A 12,724-nucleotide genomic window follows, 5' to 3' on the forward strand; every position below is an offset into this window, starting at 1 on the left:
ACCTAATACGTGAGGCAAACACTTAACAACAGGCATGGAAAATACCTGCTTCTTTTTTCTCATTCCATTACCTGTTTACAAGATTAATTTAAAATATTAATAAGTAACATTAAGTCTGGATGTTTGAACATGAAGTTTATGAGGTCGGAGTACTGGCATATTAATTAATGTCTGTGGTTCACAGTAAAAGATATGATACACACAACTCGATTTATATTTGAGTTTTGAATTGTGGGAGTTTCTGTCTGTAATTGAGAGCTGGGAATGGGAAAGGAACAACTATGACTTATAAAGCAACAGGCTTTCTAAGTTCTGCTTTTAGACATGCTTTGATGACTAAGTAAGCGTTCAAATGTTAAGAGAGATTTGGAATGAGATCTCGCCCCGCTGCCAGTCAGAACACACGACGCAGAGCAGAGGCAGCACTTTGAACAGAGCTGGGGCTGTGGGGCACAACTTTCCCAAAGTTCTCACCGAAAGTAGAGATTGCCACCTCCTGGCCGAACCCAGGGCAGCGCCGGGGACTCGCAGAGACATCCAGGCTCAGTGGAAATTGTGTATGGGGACCTTATAAATGCCTGAACCACAGAGGCAAGGTTCAAACCAGAGCTCCTAAATACCAGAGCTAATCACTGATGGATAATCCGAAGGAAATCAAGCTACATCGGAGCAGTGCCTCACACTTTATCAGGGAGACTAGGCAGCATTATGTTGTGCTAATTCCTTTCCATACCGTCAAGAGAGAACAAATACTCAAGGAAATACTTGCTTTGTTTTCTTGCTGAAACAAAACAGTCTATTCCAACAAGGCATGCATTGTACACGCTACTAGAAATATGTAAAAATATAAACCCTAAAATATAAATTTTGGTATTGTCTTTTCTTTTTTATTTTCCTTTTCTCCCCCACTCCAATTTTGGGGTTTTTTTTTCATTCAGGGTTGAACTGAAAGCAAAATGTTACATTTCTCCAACCTGAAAACGCAGCCTGATGTGCTCAGGGGCAGCTGCAAGAGGCCACTGGACACTGGACTGGGCCTCATTTGTCTCTGAGAACAGAGCCAAACAACACAAAGTAAAAGCATATATGGAGAGAGATTACTTTCATATTGCCCCAAAAGACCTTGTGTGGTCTAGCACCATGTTGTCAGCAGCCAAGCTCTGCATTAAACCCCAGCACAGGAACCATGCTGAATTCCAACTGGCCAAAGGAGTCCCTCCCTTTCTCCCCCAACTCAGGAGCAGCTGGAGAGCTGCCCTGCAGGAGGGGTCTGGGGGTGCTGGCCAACATCATCTCAGTGTGAGCCAGCAATGGCCCTGGCAGCCCCGAGGGCAAACCCCACCCTGGGGTGCATCAAACACAGCACAAGAGCCGGGTAAAACAGGTCACTGTCCTGCTGTGCTCAGCTCTGGGGTGGCCTCACCTGAGCCCTGTGTGCTCTGCTGGGCCCACAGTTCAAGAAGGACGTTCAGGTTTCTGAATGCGTCCAGAGGAGGGGAACAAAGCTGCTGAGAGGGCTGGAAGGAATGTCCTGTGAGGAGTGGCTGAGGACTCAGACTCAAGGCTTGTCTAGTTTGGAGAAAAGGAGGCTGAAGAGTGACCTCATTGCTCTCTGCAGCTTCCTAAGGAGGGGAGATGGAGAAGGAGATGCCAGTCTCTTCTCCCTGGTATCCAGTGACATAGAGTGTGGGAATGGCTCAAAGCTGGGCCAGGGGAGGTTCTCACTGGACATTAGCCAGCATTTCTTTACCAAGAGGGTGACCAAACACTGGAAAAGGCTTTCCAGAGTGTTGGTCAATGCCAAAAGCATGTCAGGGTTTAAACAGCCTTTGGACAGTGCCCTAAACAACATGTTTATAAACTTTTGTTCAGCCCTGAACTGGTAAAACTGCTGGAAAAGAGTTTTTTTGTTGATCCCTTCCAACTGTAGTATGCTATTCTAGTCTAGTCTATTCTATTCAAAACTGTATGTTAAACAAAACAAGGAGCTCCCAAATTGTCAGAAAATAATTTATTATTGTGAAAAAAATGTTGCTGCAATAATGCTGAAAGTGAAAAGAGCTGTCTGTGCTGCAGGTGCAAGCATATATACTGAACCTGCTAGTCTCTCACTGCTAACTTGTATTCATGACTTCTAAGCGAGTTACTTACTTTGTAATTTCATTATTTCATATAGGTAGGTATTGGCCATTCTCCTGCCCTCCTTCCTAGCCAACAGATTATCACCCACTAAAGAAGATGTTGAAGTCTGTCTCAGAGTTGCCATTTTGCAGTAAGTGGCACATAGATCCCAAACTGGCTATTATATGTGTGTTGTTGATGAGGGCATAAGAATCCTGCCTGCTTCAGACTCTTGCCAAAACGCCTAAGTCACACACCAACGCACAAAGTGATTTGTTGTAAAGGTGAATTTAGGGCTGAGGAAAGTTGGAGGAGCTCAGTAGATTACTGCTTATCTCTTCTTACAGAGAACATGGAAACACCTTCCTCAACAACAAATTTAAGTTTTCTGGATATTGGAGGGAATGTGCCCTGTGGTATAAACGTTGGAGAGCTTCTTTCACTGAAGACATGGTTCGAATATATGTAGCTATTGAGTTACACAGGTGTCCTCCATGGAAGACTTTGACACAGCATCTTGGAGAAGACACAAGGAGAAAAAACTAAGAGAACTGTCATCCTGCAAAAAAACATGTGGAGACCATTGCTACAGACTGGAAGAAATTGAATTATATAGTCCTTGTTTGGGAAATAAAGACATTAGATTAAAAAAAAACAACTAAGCCTGTATATCAGCAGAAGAAATAAATATTGGCAATAAATAGACCTGCAAATACTTTTGGTAGAGACAATAGTATGCCTGAACTGTCTAAAGTTTGTTACTTTAAGTCAAACTGCATGAACTGTGAAAAGAGGGCTAAATGAGAAAGCACAAGGAAATAAACAATTGGAAAGTTTTAATGAGTTTTTCAGTCCTTTAAAAAACATGAAAGACCGCTGGAGATTTACAAATTAACAAAGGCAAGATAGAAAAGGAAATCAGGTGCATGTTAGCAGAGATAAGAGCAGCATGCAGCCAAATAGCAAATACTTAAAGAAAATTTTCACCTCATTATGTTTAAACCTCCAAGAGAAACTTTGCTCTTTTACACTATCACAATATAAAGGCTAAAAGTAAAATTGTGCTTTGAGACTTTAAACAGATCATGACTCCCTAGCAATTTTAATTAGGATGCTTCTGTTTATACAAATGTGTCTTTGGGGAGCTCATATGAAGAATAGAATAAGCCTAGATGAATAAATGGAATAAATTTGGTATCCATAACTTAAATTTCCTTTGTCTGCCCAGGAGCAAAAGGACCCAAAAATGCATAAAATTAATTTTTAAATTAGCAAAATCCCTGTTCATTTAATACACTATTTGCATTTTCCTAGCTTGCTCATATGCTAGTGCAAACAGACATCTTAAATAGCATTGCAAGTACACACAGAGCAGTGTCTCAGCAGAATGTAATTGTGAGAAGCAAATTGTAGCTGCACTTAAACAGGGGTTTAAAATTATAGGGGGTGGGGGGAGAGAAAAAAAGGAGATGGAGGGAGAGAGGGAGGGAGGGAGGGAGGGAGGTGGGGAGGAAGGTAAATGAAATCCTTAGCAGGCTCTCTTTGCTATTTTGTAACAGGATGAGAATCTTGATATTAGCTTTTTAGAGGAAACAGATATTGGAGGCCCTCCCTTCCCTATTCACTCTGCCTGGTTTAATAGCAGAAGAGTAATCTATAATATACAATCCCAGGAGAATCTAGAAATACTTCCACCTGTCCAAGAGTTTTGGATTACTTGTCTAATAAATTATTTTAATCCTTCCCTCAGGCAAAGTGAGAAATTTGGCATATGGCAAATCTGTCCTTCCCTCCTCTGCCACATAAAGGTAAACTCCCACTCTGATTTACATGCAGCACTCTACCACTACAATTAATGAAATTGTGTCAGAAAAAGTCAAGGCATAATCTAGTGCTACAGATGTTTTTCAGGAATGGTAGATTTCACAAACTTTCACCATTACCAGCTTTTATTGGGTTCTGAAAGTTCATGTATCTTTCTCCTGACTCCCTTTCTCTTTTGAGATACTTTATCGCAGGCTTGTAAAGAAAGTTCTGTTATGCTGCATAGGATTTTAGTTTATGAGGAGTGATCATATTTTTTATAATCTTGTCTCTTCAGACTCTTCAACAAGAGATAAATCACAATTTTGGCTAAAACAAGCATGTACAGAAGGACATTTTAATTAGAAATAAAATAAAATAAAATAAAATAAAATAAAATAAAATAAAATCCAAATTTTGCTACGGAGATCTTTGTATCAGTTCTTAAATAAAACTGATATTAACAATCACTCAGTATTCAAAGTTGAAAAAAAATACCTTCCAAGCTCATACCAGAAGAGGCACAAAATCATGATATAGAGAGTTGTTCTATTCATATGAATAGACAGATTTTGGGACAATCTAACAGACTGATTTGGAGGCAGCAGTCCTAAGAAGATCCTTTCCTCTTTAGCTTTCTCAATGGCTAAATGTTCTTGCTTCATGTTCTTGCTCCTTTTTATTTTAGAAATCAAGGAAAACTAAAGTATTCTTAAAAAGCTACTGCTTTTTTTCATTTATGTAAATACAATCAAAATTCTGGAACATTTCAGACTGTTTTTCTCACAAGAGAAATCAAACAGTCCTGGGAAAGGAATTCAGACTTATGGAGAATAAAAGAAACAAGTTTTCATCTATTCTCCACACCCAGAATGAGAAAACTGTCACCACTGATCATTTACTTTGATGCCAGCTGTCCTGGCAGGACTAGAACATTTTGTTATCAGTGATAAACACTGCAAAACATCCCACTGCATGTATCACCTGAGGGTAGCAGAGCAGTCTGAGGTCCAGTGAGAGTTGTCCTCGTTTCTCAGGTTAGACACCTCAGCTAGCAGCCTCTGAACCTGACACACACGTTTTCAGCAAGCCAAAGACCACCTTGTCCCCCTGCAGCATGCAGAAGCATTCCCTTCCCTCTACCAAAGCACCCACATTTCTAACTCCAAAAGCACCTACATTTCTACCAAAAGCACCTACATTTCTAACTCCAAAATAAATCTACTGAAGTGCAACTCTGCTCTCTTAAGAATTCATTTTACTAAACAAGCTCTATGACATTAACAAAGCCAGTCAGGTGATGATCACTAACACACAGCAATAAAGACAACAGGACAAAATCTCTAAAGGACCTGTTTGTGATACCCAAGGCTCAGAAAAGGCTGCACACAGAGCAGTCCTGCCCTCTCCTCTCAGAAGGGGCTACAGCCAAGCTGGCTGGATCCAGCAGCTCTGTGACAGCAGAGCTGTTTCAGCCACCCATCTCTCTTCCAGCCAGCATATCTATAAAACAGGGAAAAAAGGATCTTGCAAAGTTGTCTTCTTCCTTTACAGCCTCGCTAGCTCCTTTTTACTGAGCAAAAATGTATTTTTACTAATCCCACTGCTGAAGCAAACATGACACTTCTCCATTTCAGGAAGGTTTAAAATCTTGCTAAGAGCAAATGAAAGCTAAAATCCCAAGACATTCAGGAGAATAAATTTTAAAAATGCTCTCTTCCTACTGTACAATCAAAATTGGGATGCGTGAATGTTGGGGCTTAGCATTGGTAATACTGTTAATACTTTTTCTTGACTTTCTATTCTCCTCTGGTTAAACAAATTAAATAGGAAACCTTGCATTTCTCACACTCCCCAGCGTGCGTCTGGAATTGTTTCCCCTTGTCTGACTCCTATATCAGTTCCTATTCAGAAAGCAGCTGGTCTCTGAATAGATTCTGAGCTGGTTATCTCCACACACAATATATCATAGTCGATCCAAGCTTCAATTATATTTTTTCCCCAGGAAACAATTATTTTACTATTTGTCAGTCTTTCTCCAACCCCTGCCCCATAACTTTTGAAACGGTTGGCCAATTTTAATGAAACCTGGCAAAAAAGCACAAATCTTAAAGACATTACATTCATATCATCTTTGTGCAAATCAATAGGTGAGGAGGAAAGATTTTGAGCAAGCATTATTATTTCTGCTGTTTCACTGAAGGTTTTTTTTTCCTCACATTTTCCACATTCTTCAGAACAAGTCCCAAGGGCTGTCCTTGAAGTGCAATAGCTTGGGGGTACTCCTCTGGGTAGGCAGTAAATCTCAACTCCCATTCAGATACTCCACCTGCATTTACAGTGTGTCAGCCTCAGATGGGCAACACGCTCCTTTCTCTCTGTCCCTGTGGCAGAGAGACAAGCAAGGATGGCAGGCGTGTGCTGGGGGCTCCAGTGGGACCTGCAGCAGACTGGCAAGGGGTGCACCTTGACTGCACGTGAGCCACTGCCCCAGTGTGCAGCCAGACCCAGCAAGGTGGGGTTTCACCTGCAGCCCTTCACCCGGCCCCTTTACACACCCCACCTTAGCAGTGACAGCGTTCCCTGAGTGCTCAGCAGCACCAGGAACCAAGCATGGCAGCAACAGCAACAGTGACCCACCTCCTTCCCTGCCTCCACCCCACCTCTCCTAGAAGAACGCTGTTGATGTGTAACTCAACCATTCCTATTCCTCCAGACCCCTGGCACTCCCAAGATAACAAGACAAAAGCCCAAATTATTGGTTTTTATTTTTTGTTATTTTCCTAAATGACACTTTAAAATTTTTCCACAGAAAATATTATTTTTGAACTACATACAATAACTTATTTTTACTTGAGGATTACAACCAAGGTTGCAGAAATGATGGCATGAGCAGTTTTGAGCACCCTATTATTTAGTAGCAAAGTCCTGCTTTGATCCATCCCCCTGCTGACTTCAATGGAACTACACCAGGTATAAATTAAAGCAAAATTCAGTCCATCAGCTCTACTTTAAGCTTCATGCATTCCATTTAAGCAATGCCTCCACCTTGATTTCACCTTGCTGTAGTCAGCAAAGAATGCTGATATAAAATGTGTCACGCTGTTGTGTATCCATTCACTCTGCTTTCATGTTTAAGCTGTACCATTTTACCTTACCATTAAAATTACATTTAGGCAAAAGTGAAAGAGTGTAGAAAGAACGTGTAATCTCTTGTGCTCTCTCTGGAGAACAAGTTTCCATTAAGTTTTCTCTGTCTCCCTGTACACACATAGCAAAAACATGTACTTTCCAGTCAAAAACAAGCACCAAAGTAAAAACTCTATTAAAAGGAGCACAGTAACTCCTTCTAACATTTTTCACCAGAACAGAGAAATAAAGTGGTATTTCTCCAGCATGCAGGAACCTACATTTCAAAAAAGAAAATAAGAAAGGCAAGGAAAAAGAGAAAAAAAAAAGATATGCTGAGATCATCAATCACATTAGCAGGAATTAGATGTCCGACTCCCTAGATGCCAATAACAATCCAAACAATATTACATCCATTAGTCATTGTTTGCCTGTGAAGAGGTAAGGAAGCTGTAGTGTGCCTGTCCCTTCCCTCAGTGCCATGAAAGTGAACAACACAAACGTTGCATCACCAGCCACAGGCATGGCCACACACATGGGCTTTCCTCTCACAGGCAGGTCAAGGCTCCATCTGCCCTTGAAGATTCCTCGGTTACAACAACAACAACAACAAAAAATCAAGTAACGCTGTGTATGAAAGTTATTTGTGACAGTAATCTTTTTCTGCTCTCAAATGTCACCCTCTAAACAGGCTCTATTCATCTCACAAAACTTGGGCATCCAGAAACTCAATTTCTTGGCTTTGACAGAGACATAAAATAAGACAAATGGAGAAGAGGCATACCTCTACCTTCAAAATAATGTACTTTAAAAAGCATTATGTGTGAGTTTGGTGTCACACTGAAGTTATGAAATTAGAAAAAATAATCCTAACTTTTCAGATACTTACTTCAGTTACTTACTCAGATCTGTAACTTTAAATGCTTCTACCATGTTAAGATAAATAAAATAAAATGAGTTAATGTCTCTGCATAAATAAATAAAAAGCATTAAAAATGCAGGTTGATGAAATGTGACTTATAAGACTTCTCAACTTTTTCTCAAACTTTAATCAGACAATCTTCCCAGAAAATACAACCAGTTATCTATTTAACTTGCTAATTTGAGGAGCCACCAAATGACCATCTCTGCTGAACTTAAGCATTAATAACAACAATTACCTTGCTCTCCCTGCTGGGAGAACCAGGGGCTCATGGTAGTTTTAGTTTTGCTCAAGGAATCTGTTTAGAAGTGACCATAAAGTTCTAGAGATGTCAGTGCAAGATCATTACAGCTTACTCCAAATTAAACATTTCCTTTCATCACTTTAAAATGTGCTGTCTAGTCACTGTTTTCATTTCTGCACTTGCCAAAGGCTTGCCTGTGGAAAACACTTAGGACAGGCAGCCTCCCATTGAAGCAAAATACATTAATTGTTCTACAGATAATTCACTTAAGCCACAAGCTTCACATTTTACACAGGATCTAACTGCCAGCCAAATAAAATATATATATACCTGTTCAAACAAATAAAAACATGACTAACACCTGGAAGAAAACATGGTTACAAAGCCAGAAAGAGCACTTCAAGCACTATTAAATAACAATTTATCCAAATGTTCTTATTTACATACCAAAAAAGAAAGGATGACAGAATCATATCCTCCATTTATGGCAGTCCAATAACATTTTATCTACTGCAACTATTCCCATGTAAGGATATGGACATCACTCCAGTCACTCACAGCTGAAGGTACAGTCCGTGCCTTGGCTACATTTCAGTCTGCAACTACAGCATTTCATGCTGCAGCTTAGCTGAAGCCACATATGCTGTTACTGATGAAGCATAAAACCTCAGCAATGCTGGCACCATTTCTCTGCTGCTCCAAAACTCAGTGGACTAGACTGTGATTACTAGTGCTGCTCCTAGGCATAATTTTGCCTTTTTTTTAGAAAAATCCCGCAACAGTAAGCACCAGAAAATCTGAGGCTTTCTCTAACTAGAGACATTCATAAAAGTATACTGTTTATGCACAGGGAGAAACAAAAATGAAATATGCATCAGGCAATGCACATTCATACAACAAATCAATTCAGCATCCACAGTTCTGGGGTTTATCGTGCCATAACAAACATACCAATAAGCTACACACTAAAAGATAATAAACCTCAGAGAATGGATGGTAACACAGATGGTGCAAGGCACAGACATGCTGCCACATATGTAGAGGAAGAAGTGAGCAATTCACCCAGGACAGATCTCTTGTTGGTGTTGGGCAGCTTTAGAGTTTTTACTATCCAAGAATCAGGCATTTCAGTTATTCCTCTTGAAAAGCCTTGATTTTTACTACAGAACTCAAAATGTTACTAAAGAACTCCCCTTTCTGTGTACTCTTGTCTGTAAAAGACTACAGTGGTTAAAGAGGAACATCACCTTTGTATGCTCAGTACTGACTGCAGTACTTTATCTCTGCAGAGCACAGAATTTTGCAACAGAGTTCATCACAGAGGAAGGGCATCTCCTACCACTACCAAATTTGTTCAGATTAATCCTCGACTCCCATGCAAAGTGAAGGACTTTCACCTTCTTTTTTTACTTTCTTAATCCAGCTGTCATCTGGATTTCAGATACTTCATAAATTTAGATTCATTATCAGCATACACAGCATGAACAAAGTTTTTGAGGAAAAAAACTGTACAAAGTGTTTCACTGAAAAAATGAAACCAGAAAACATCAACTAACCTGTCAAGTTCAGTCACTTTTATCAATTATGGTATGAACTGAACTCAAGAGAGTTTAAGTCTATGAACACTCATAGAATCAGTTGGACACGTTGGCCACTCAGAATTTGATGCTTGTGGTAGGCATCCAGAGAATAAGATTTCTGCAACATTGTCTAAAAAGGAAAGTGAGCTATTTCCAGTGCTTTAATTTTAATTATGCTACTACAAGTAACAGTATTTCCAAATTCATCATAGTTATTCATAATTTTATTCCTATTTCTGCTTCAGGTGAAAATCATGCCATTTGTGCCCCCAGTTAGACAAAAATGAGACAAAAATATGTTACTCTGAAATCACAAGTTGCATGGCTTGCTGAAATGACAGCAATGGCCAAAATGGGCCTGCCCAGCCCTGGAATCATTCTCATATTCAGGGACAAAAAGCAAGCCTAAAGCTAGAAAGAGAAAAAAACACCTTCCCAGTCCCCAGCAGCCCAGAGCAGGCACATTCTGAGCCACAAGCACCTTCCCTGAATTTTGTGACTTGTGCTTTCACCTACTTGTCCAGCCTGCAGCCATGTAACAATTTGTTCCTACAATATCATATACATCTCCTTTCTCTTTGTCTCGTATCTTCGTATTTCCTCAGCAATTTAAATACTGCCTGAAGTTTAGGAACTGCATCTGGAACTACATCTGCTGTCTACTTCATTTAGAAGATATTAGGAAACTTTTAAATATATGTCAAAAATATTTAAAAGTTAGACTGTCCTAAAAGAGAATGCAAAAGCAACTTTGGCCATAACCAGTTGGTAAACATGTATAGCAGGGGCCACAGGTTAAATTGTATCACACAGCACCAGGTCCAGATGCCTCAAACAATTCCAGGGATGGTGGTTCCACCACTTTGCTGGGCAACCCATTGCAATGCCTGACCACCAAAATAGTGAAAAATATGTTTTCTAATATCTAATCTGAACCTCAGCACATTGGACAGTTGGGACCGTAACACTGACACATAAAAACAATGGTTAAGCAGGTAACCAGGAAACAAGAAATTGGTTGAAAACATTTCTTTTACAAGAACACATGAGAATGCACTGGTATGTAAAGGCAGCAAGCTCAAATTCAAGTTAAGCATCATTTTCCAGCCGTTTCCTTCAGGGGCGCGGCGGCAGCGGCCCCTGAGGCCAGACGGGGCGGGAGGGGAGGCAGTGCCCATTGTCAGCCAGGAACAGCCCCCAGGTATCCCGATCCCGGTCCCGGTCCCGGTGCGTTGCCGGTGACCCCGCGCGGCCCCGCCCGTCCCGAGGGCCGGTCCCGGTCCCGATCCCGATCCCGGTCCCGGTCCCGGTCCCGGTCCGTTGCCGGTGACCCCGCGCGGCCCCGCCCCGCGCGGCCCCGCCCCGCCCCTGCGGGAGGAAGCGCGCGGCGCCGCCCGCACCGTGATGGCGGCGGGCGGGCTGCGCGCGGCCCCGCCAGTGCTCGTCCCGCGCCCATGGCGCCGCTCTCGGCGGCGGCGCCTCCGCCTCCCCCCGCGCCGCTTCCTCCCGCCGTCCCCTTCCGCTTCCGGGGTCAGCGCCGCCGCTGCTCGCTGAGCAGCCCCGTCCCGGGGCCCGGCCGGCACCGCCGGCAGCAGCCGCCGCCCCGCCGCCCCCATGGCCACCAACCCCCCGCCCCCTCAGCAGCCGCCGCCGCTGCCGGGGACCGCGGCCGGCGCGGGGGGCGGCACGGCCGAACCCGAGCTGGTCTCCATGATCGTTAACCACCTCAAGAGCCAGGGGCTCTTCGACCAGTTCCGCCGCGACTGCTTGGCCGACGTGGACACCAAGGTGCGGGCGGGCGGGAGCGGAGGCACGGCGGGCTCCCAGCGCTCTGGCCGGTGGGGACGGGCCCGGCCCGGGGCAGCGCGCTCGGCGGAGCGGAGCGGAGCGGCCGGCAGCCGGAGCCCCGCGTTCGGCGGGGAGCGCTTGCTGGCCGGCCGTGCAGGCTCGGCTGTAGCTCCTGGTTCGCGCAGGGTCCGGCCGGGCTGCGTTCAGCGCGCTGCCAGCGCCGCGGGGCAGCGGCTGCGCCTGCACTGCACCGGGGGTCCGGCGGGGCTCCCTGTGTACCAGCCTGGCCGCCGGCAGGATAACAGCCGCTCACATGATCCTTCCAGACCAACAGTCTCTGCTGTTGCTTTCTAGCCGGCCTACCAGAATCTGAGACAGCGCGTTGACAACTTTGTTTCCAACCATTTGGCAACTCATACCTGGAGTCCTCATCTCAACAAGAACCAGCTGAGGAATAACATTAGGCAGCAGGTTCTCAAGTAAGTGACAGCTCGGGGGTTTCTCTGAACATGCCCCTGTTCTGTGATAGGTGACAAAGGGTCTGGGTCAATGTAAAGTAAGTTGCTTTCTTCAGAGAAACCTCTGAAGAAGTTGGGTTGTTTTCCCTTCACAGTGTTTCAAATGTAATACTACTGGAGGTAGAAATTCATCATCAGTATTAGTCAGAATAAGAGTGCAGAAGTTCTTTGATCTGATCCAAGTTTATGCGGCGGGGGGAAACCTCGAGTTTGAATTGGGATGTAACCCCCTAGCTAAAGCTACCTTTTTTTTTAAGAGAGATATTAGTAAAATTGCAATTATCATTTGTAGAGCTGAGGAGAAACATTTCACCAACTAAACTCTGCAACGTATAAAGCTAAAGTCACAAAATAGAAAAACGGATTTAAATCTAGCTGGACACAGAAGAGGTTTTAATAACTGGTGTTGTGTTAAAATTATGTCAGACACTTTAACATGTATTACGTTATTTCATGAAGGTTCCTCCAGTCTTTCTTCTCAAATTTTAGACTCACAAGAAACATTGGGAAATTTCTATAAAGTACCATGAGTTTGGCCATTAAATTAGGTCAAAACACAGATTTGGGAGCAAACTTGTGCTGTGGTGGAGGACTGTTTGGTTTGTAGGGAGGGGGGCAG

At 43.1% G+C, this 12,724-nt stretch overlaps 1 protein-coding gene across 4 annotated transcripts in view; it reads left to right on the plus strand.

The window, feature by feature from the left end:
- Positions 1-11,217: 11,217 nt before the first annotated feature.
- The window catches only part of BOD1L1 (biorientation of chromosomes in cell division 1 like 1), a 37,226-nt gene continuing 35,719 nt past the window's right edge, over positions 11,218-12,724 (plus strand). For all 4 annotated transcript variants that reach the window (XR_005626526.1, XM_039699162.1, XM_039699163.1 and 1 more), the window contains exons 1-2: positions 11,218-11,587; positions 11,942-12,066. Coding sequence is in view for 3 of the 4 variants with exons in the window: in XM_039699162.1 (XP_039555096.1) it covers positions 11,414-11,587; positions 11,942-12,066 (299 nt within the window). In the remaining variant the exon portion in view is untranslated. The remainder of the gene's footprint in view (positions 11,588-11,941; positions 12,067-12,724) is intronic.

This window comes from Passer montanus, unplaced genomic scaffold (assembly GCF_014805655.1).
Source record: "Passer montanus isolate IOZ18808 unplaced genomic scaffold, ASM1480565v1 scaffold13, whole genome shotgun sequence".
Lineage (NCBI taxonomy): Eukaryota > Metazoa > Chordata > Aves > Passeriformes > Passeridae > Passer > Passer montanus.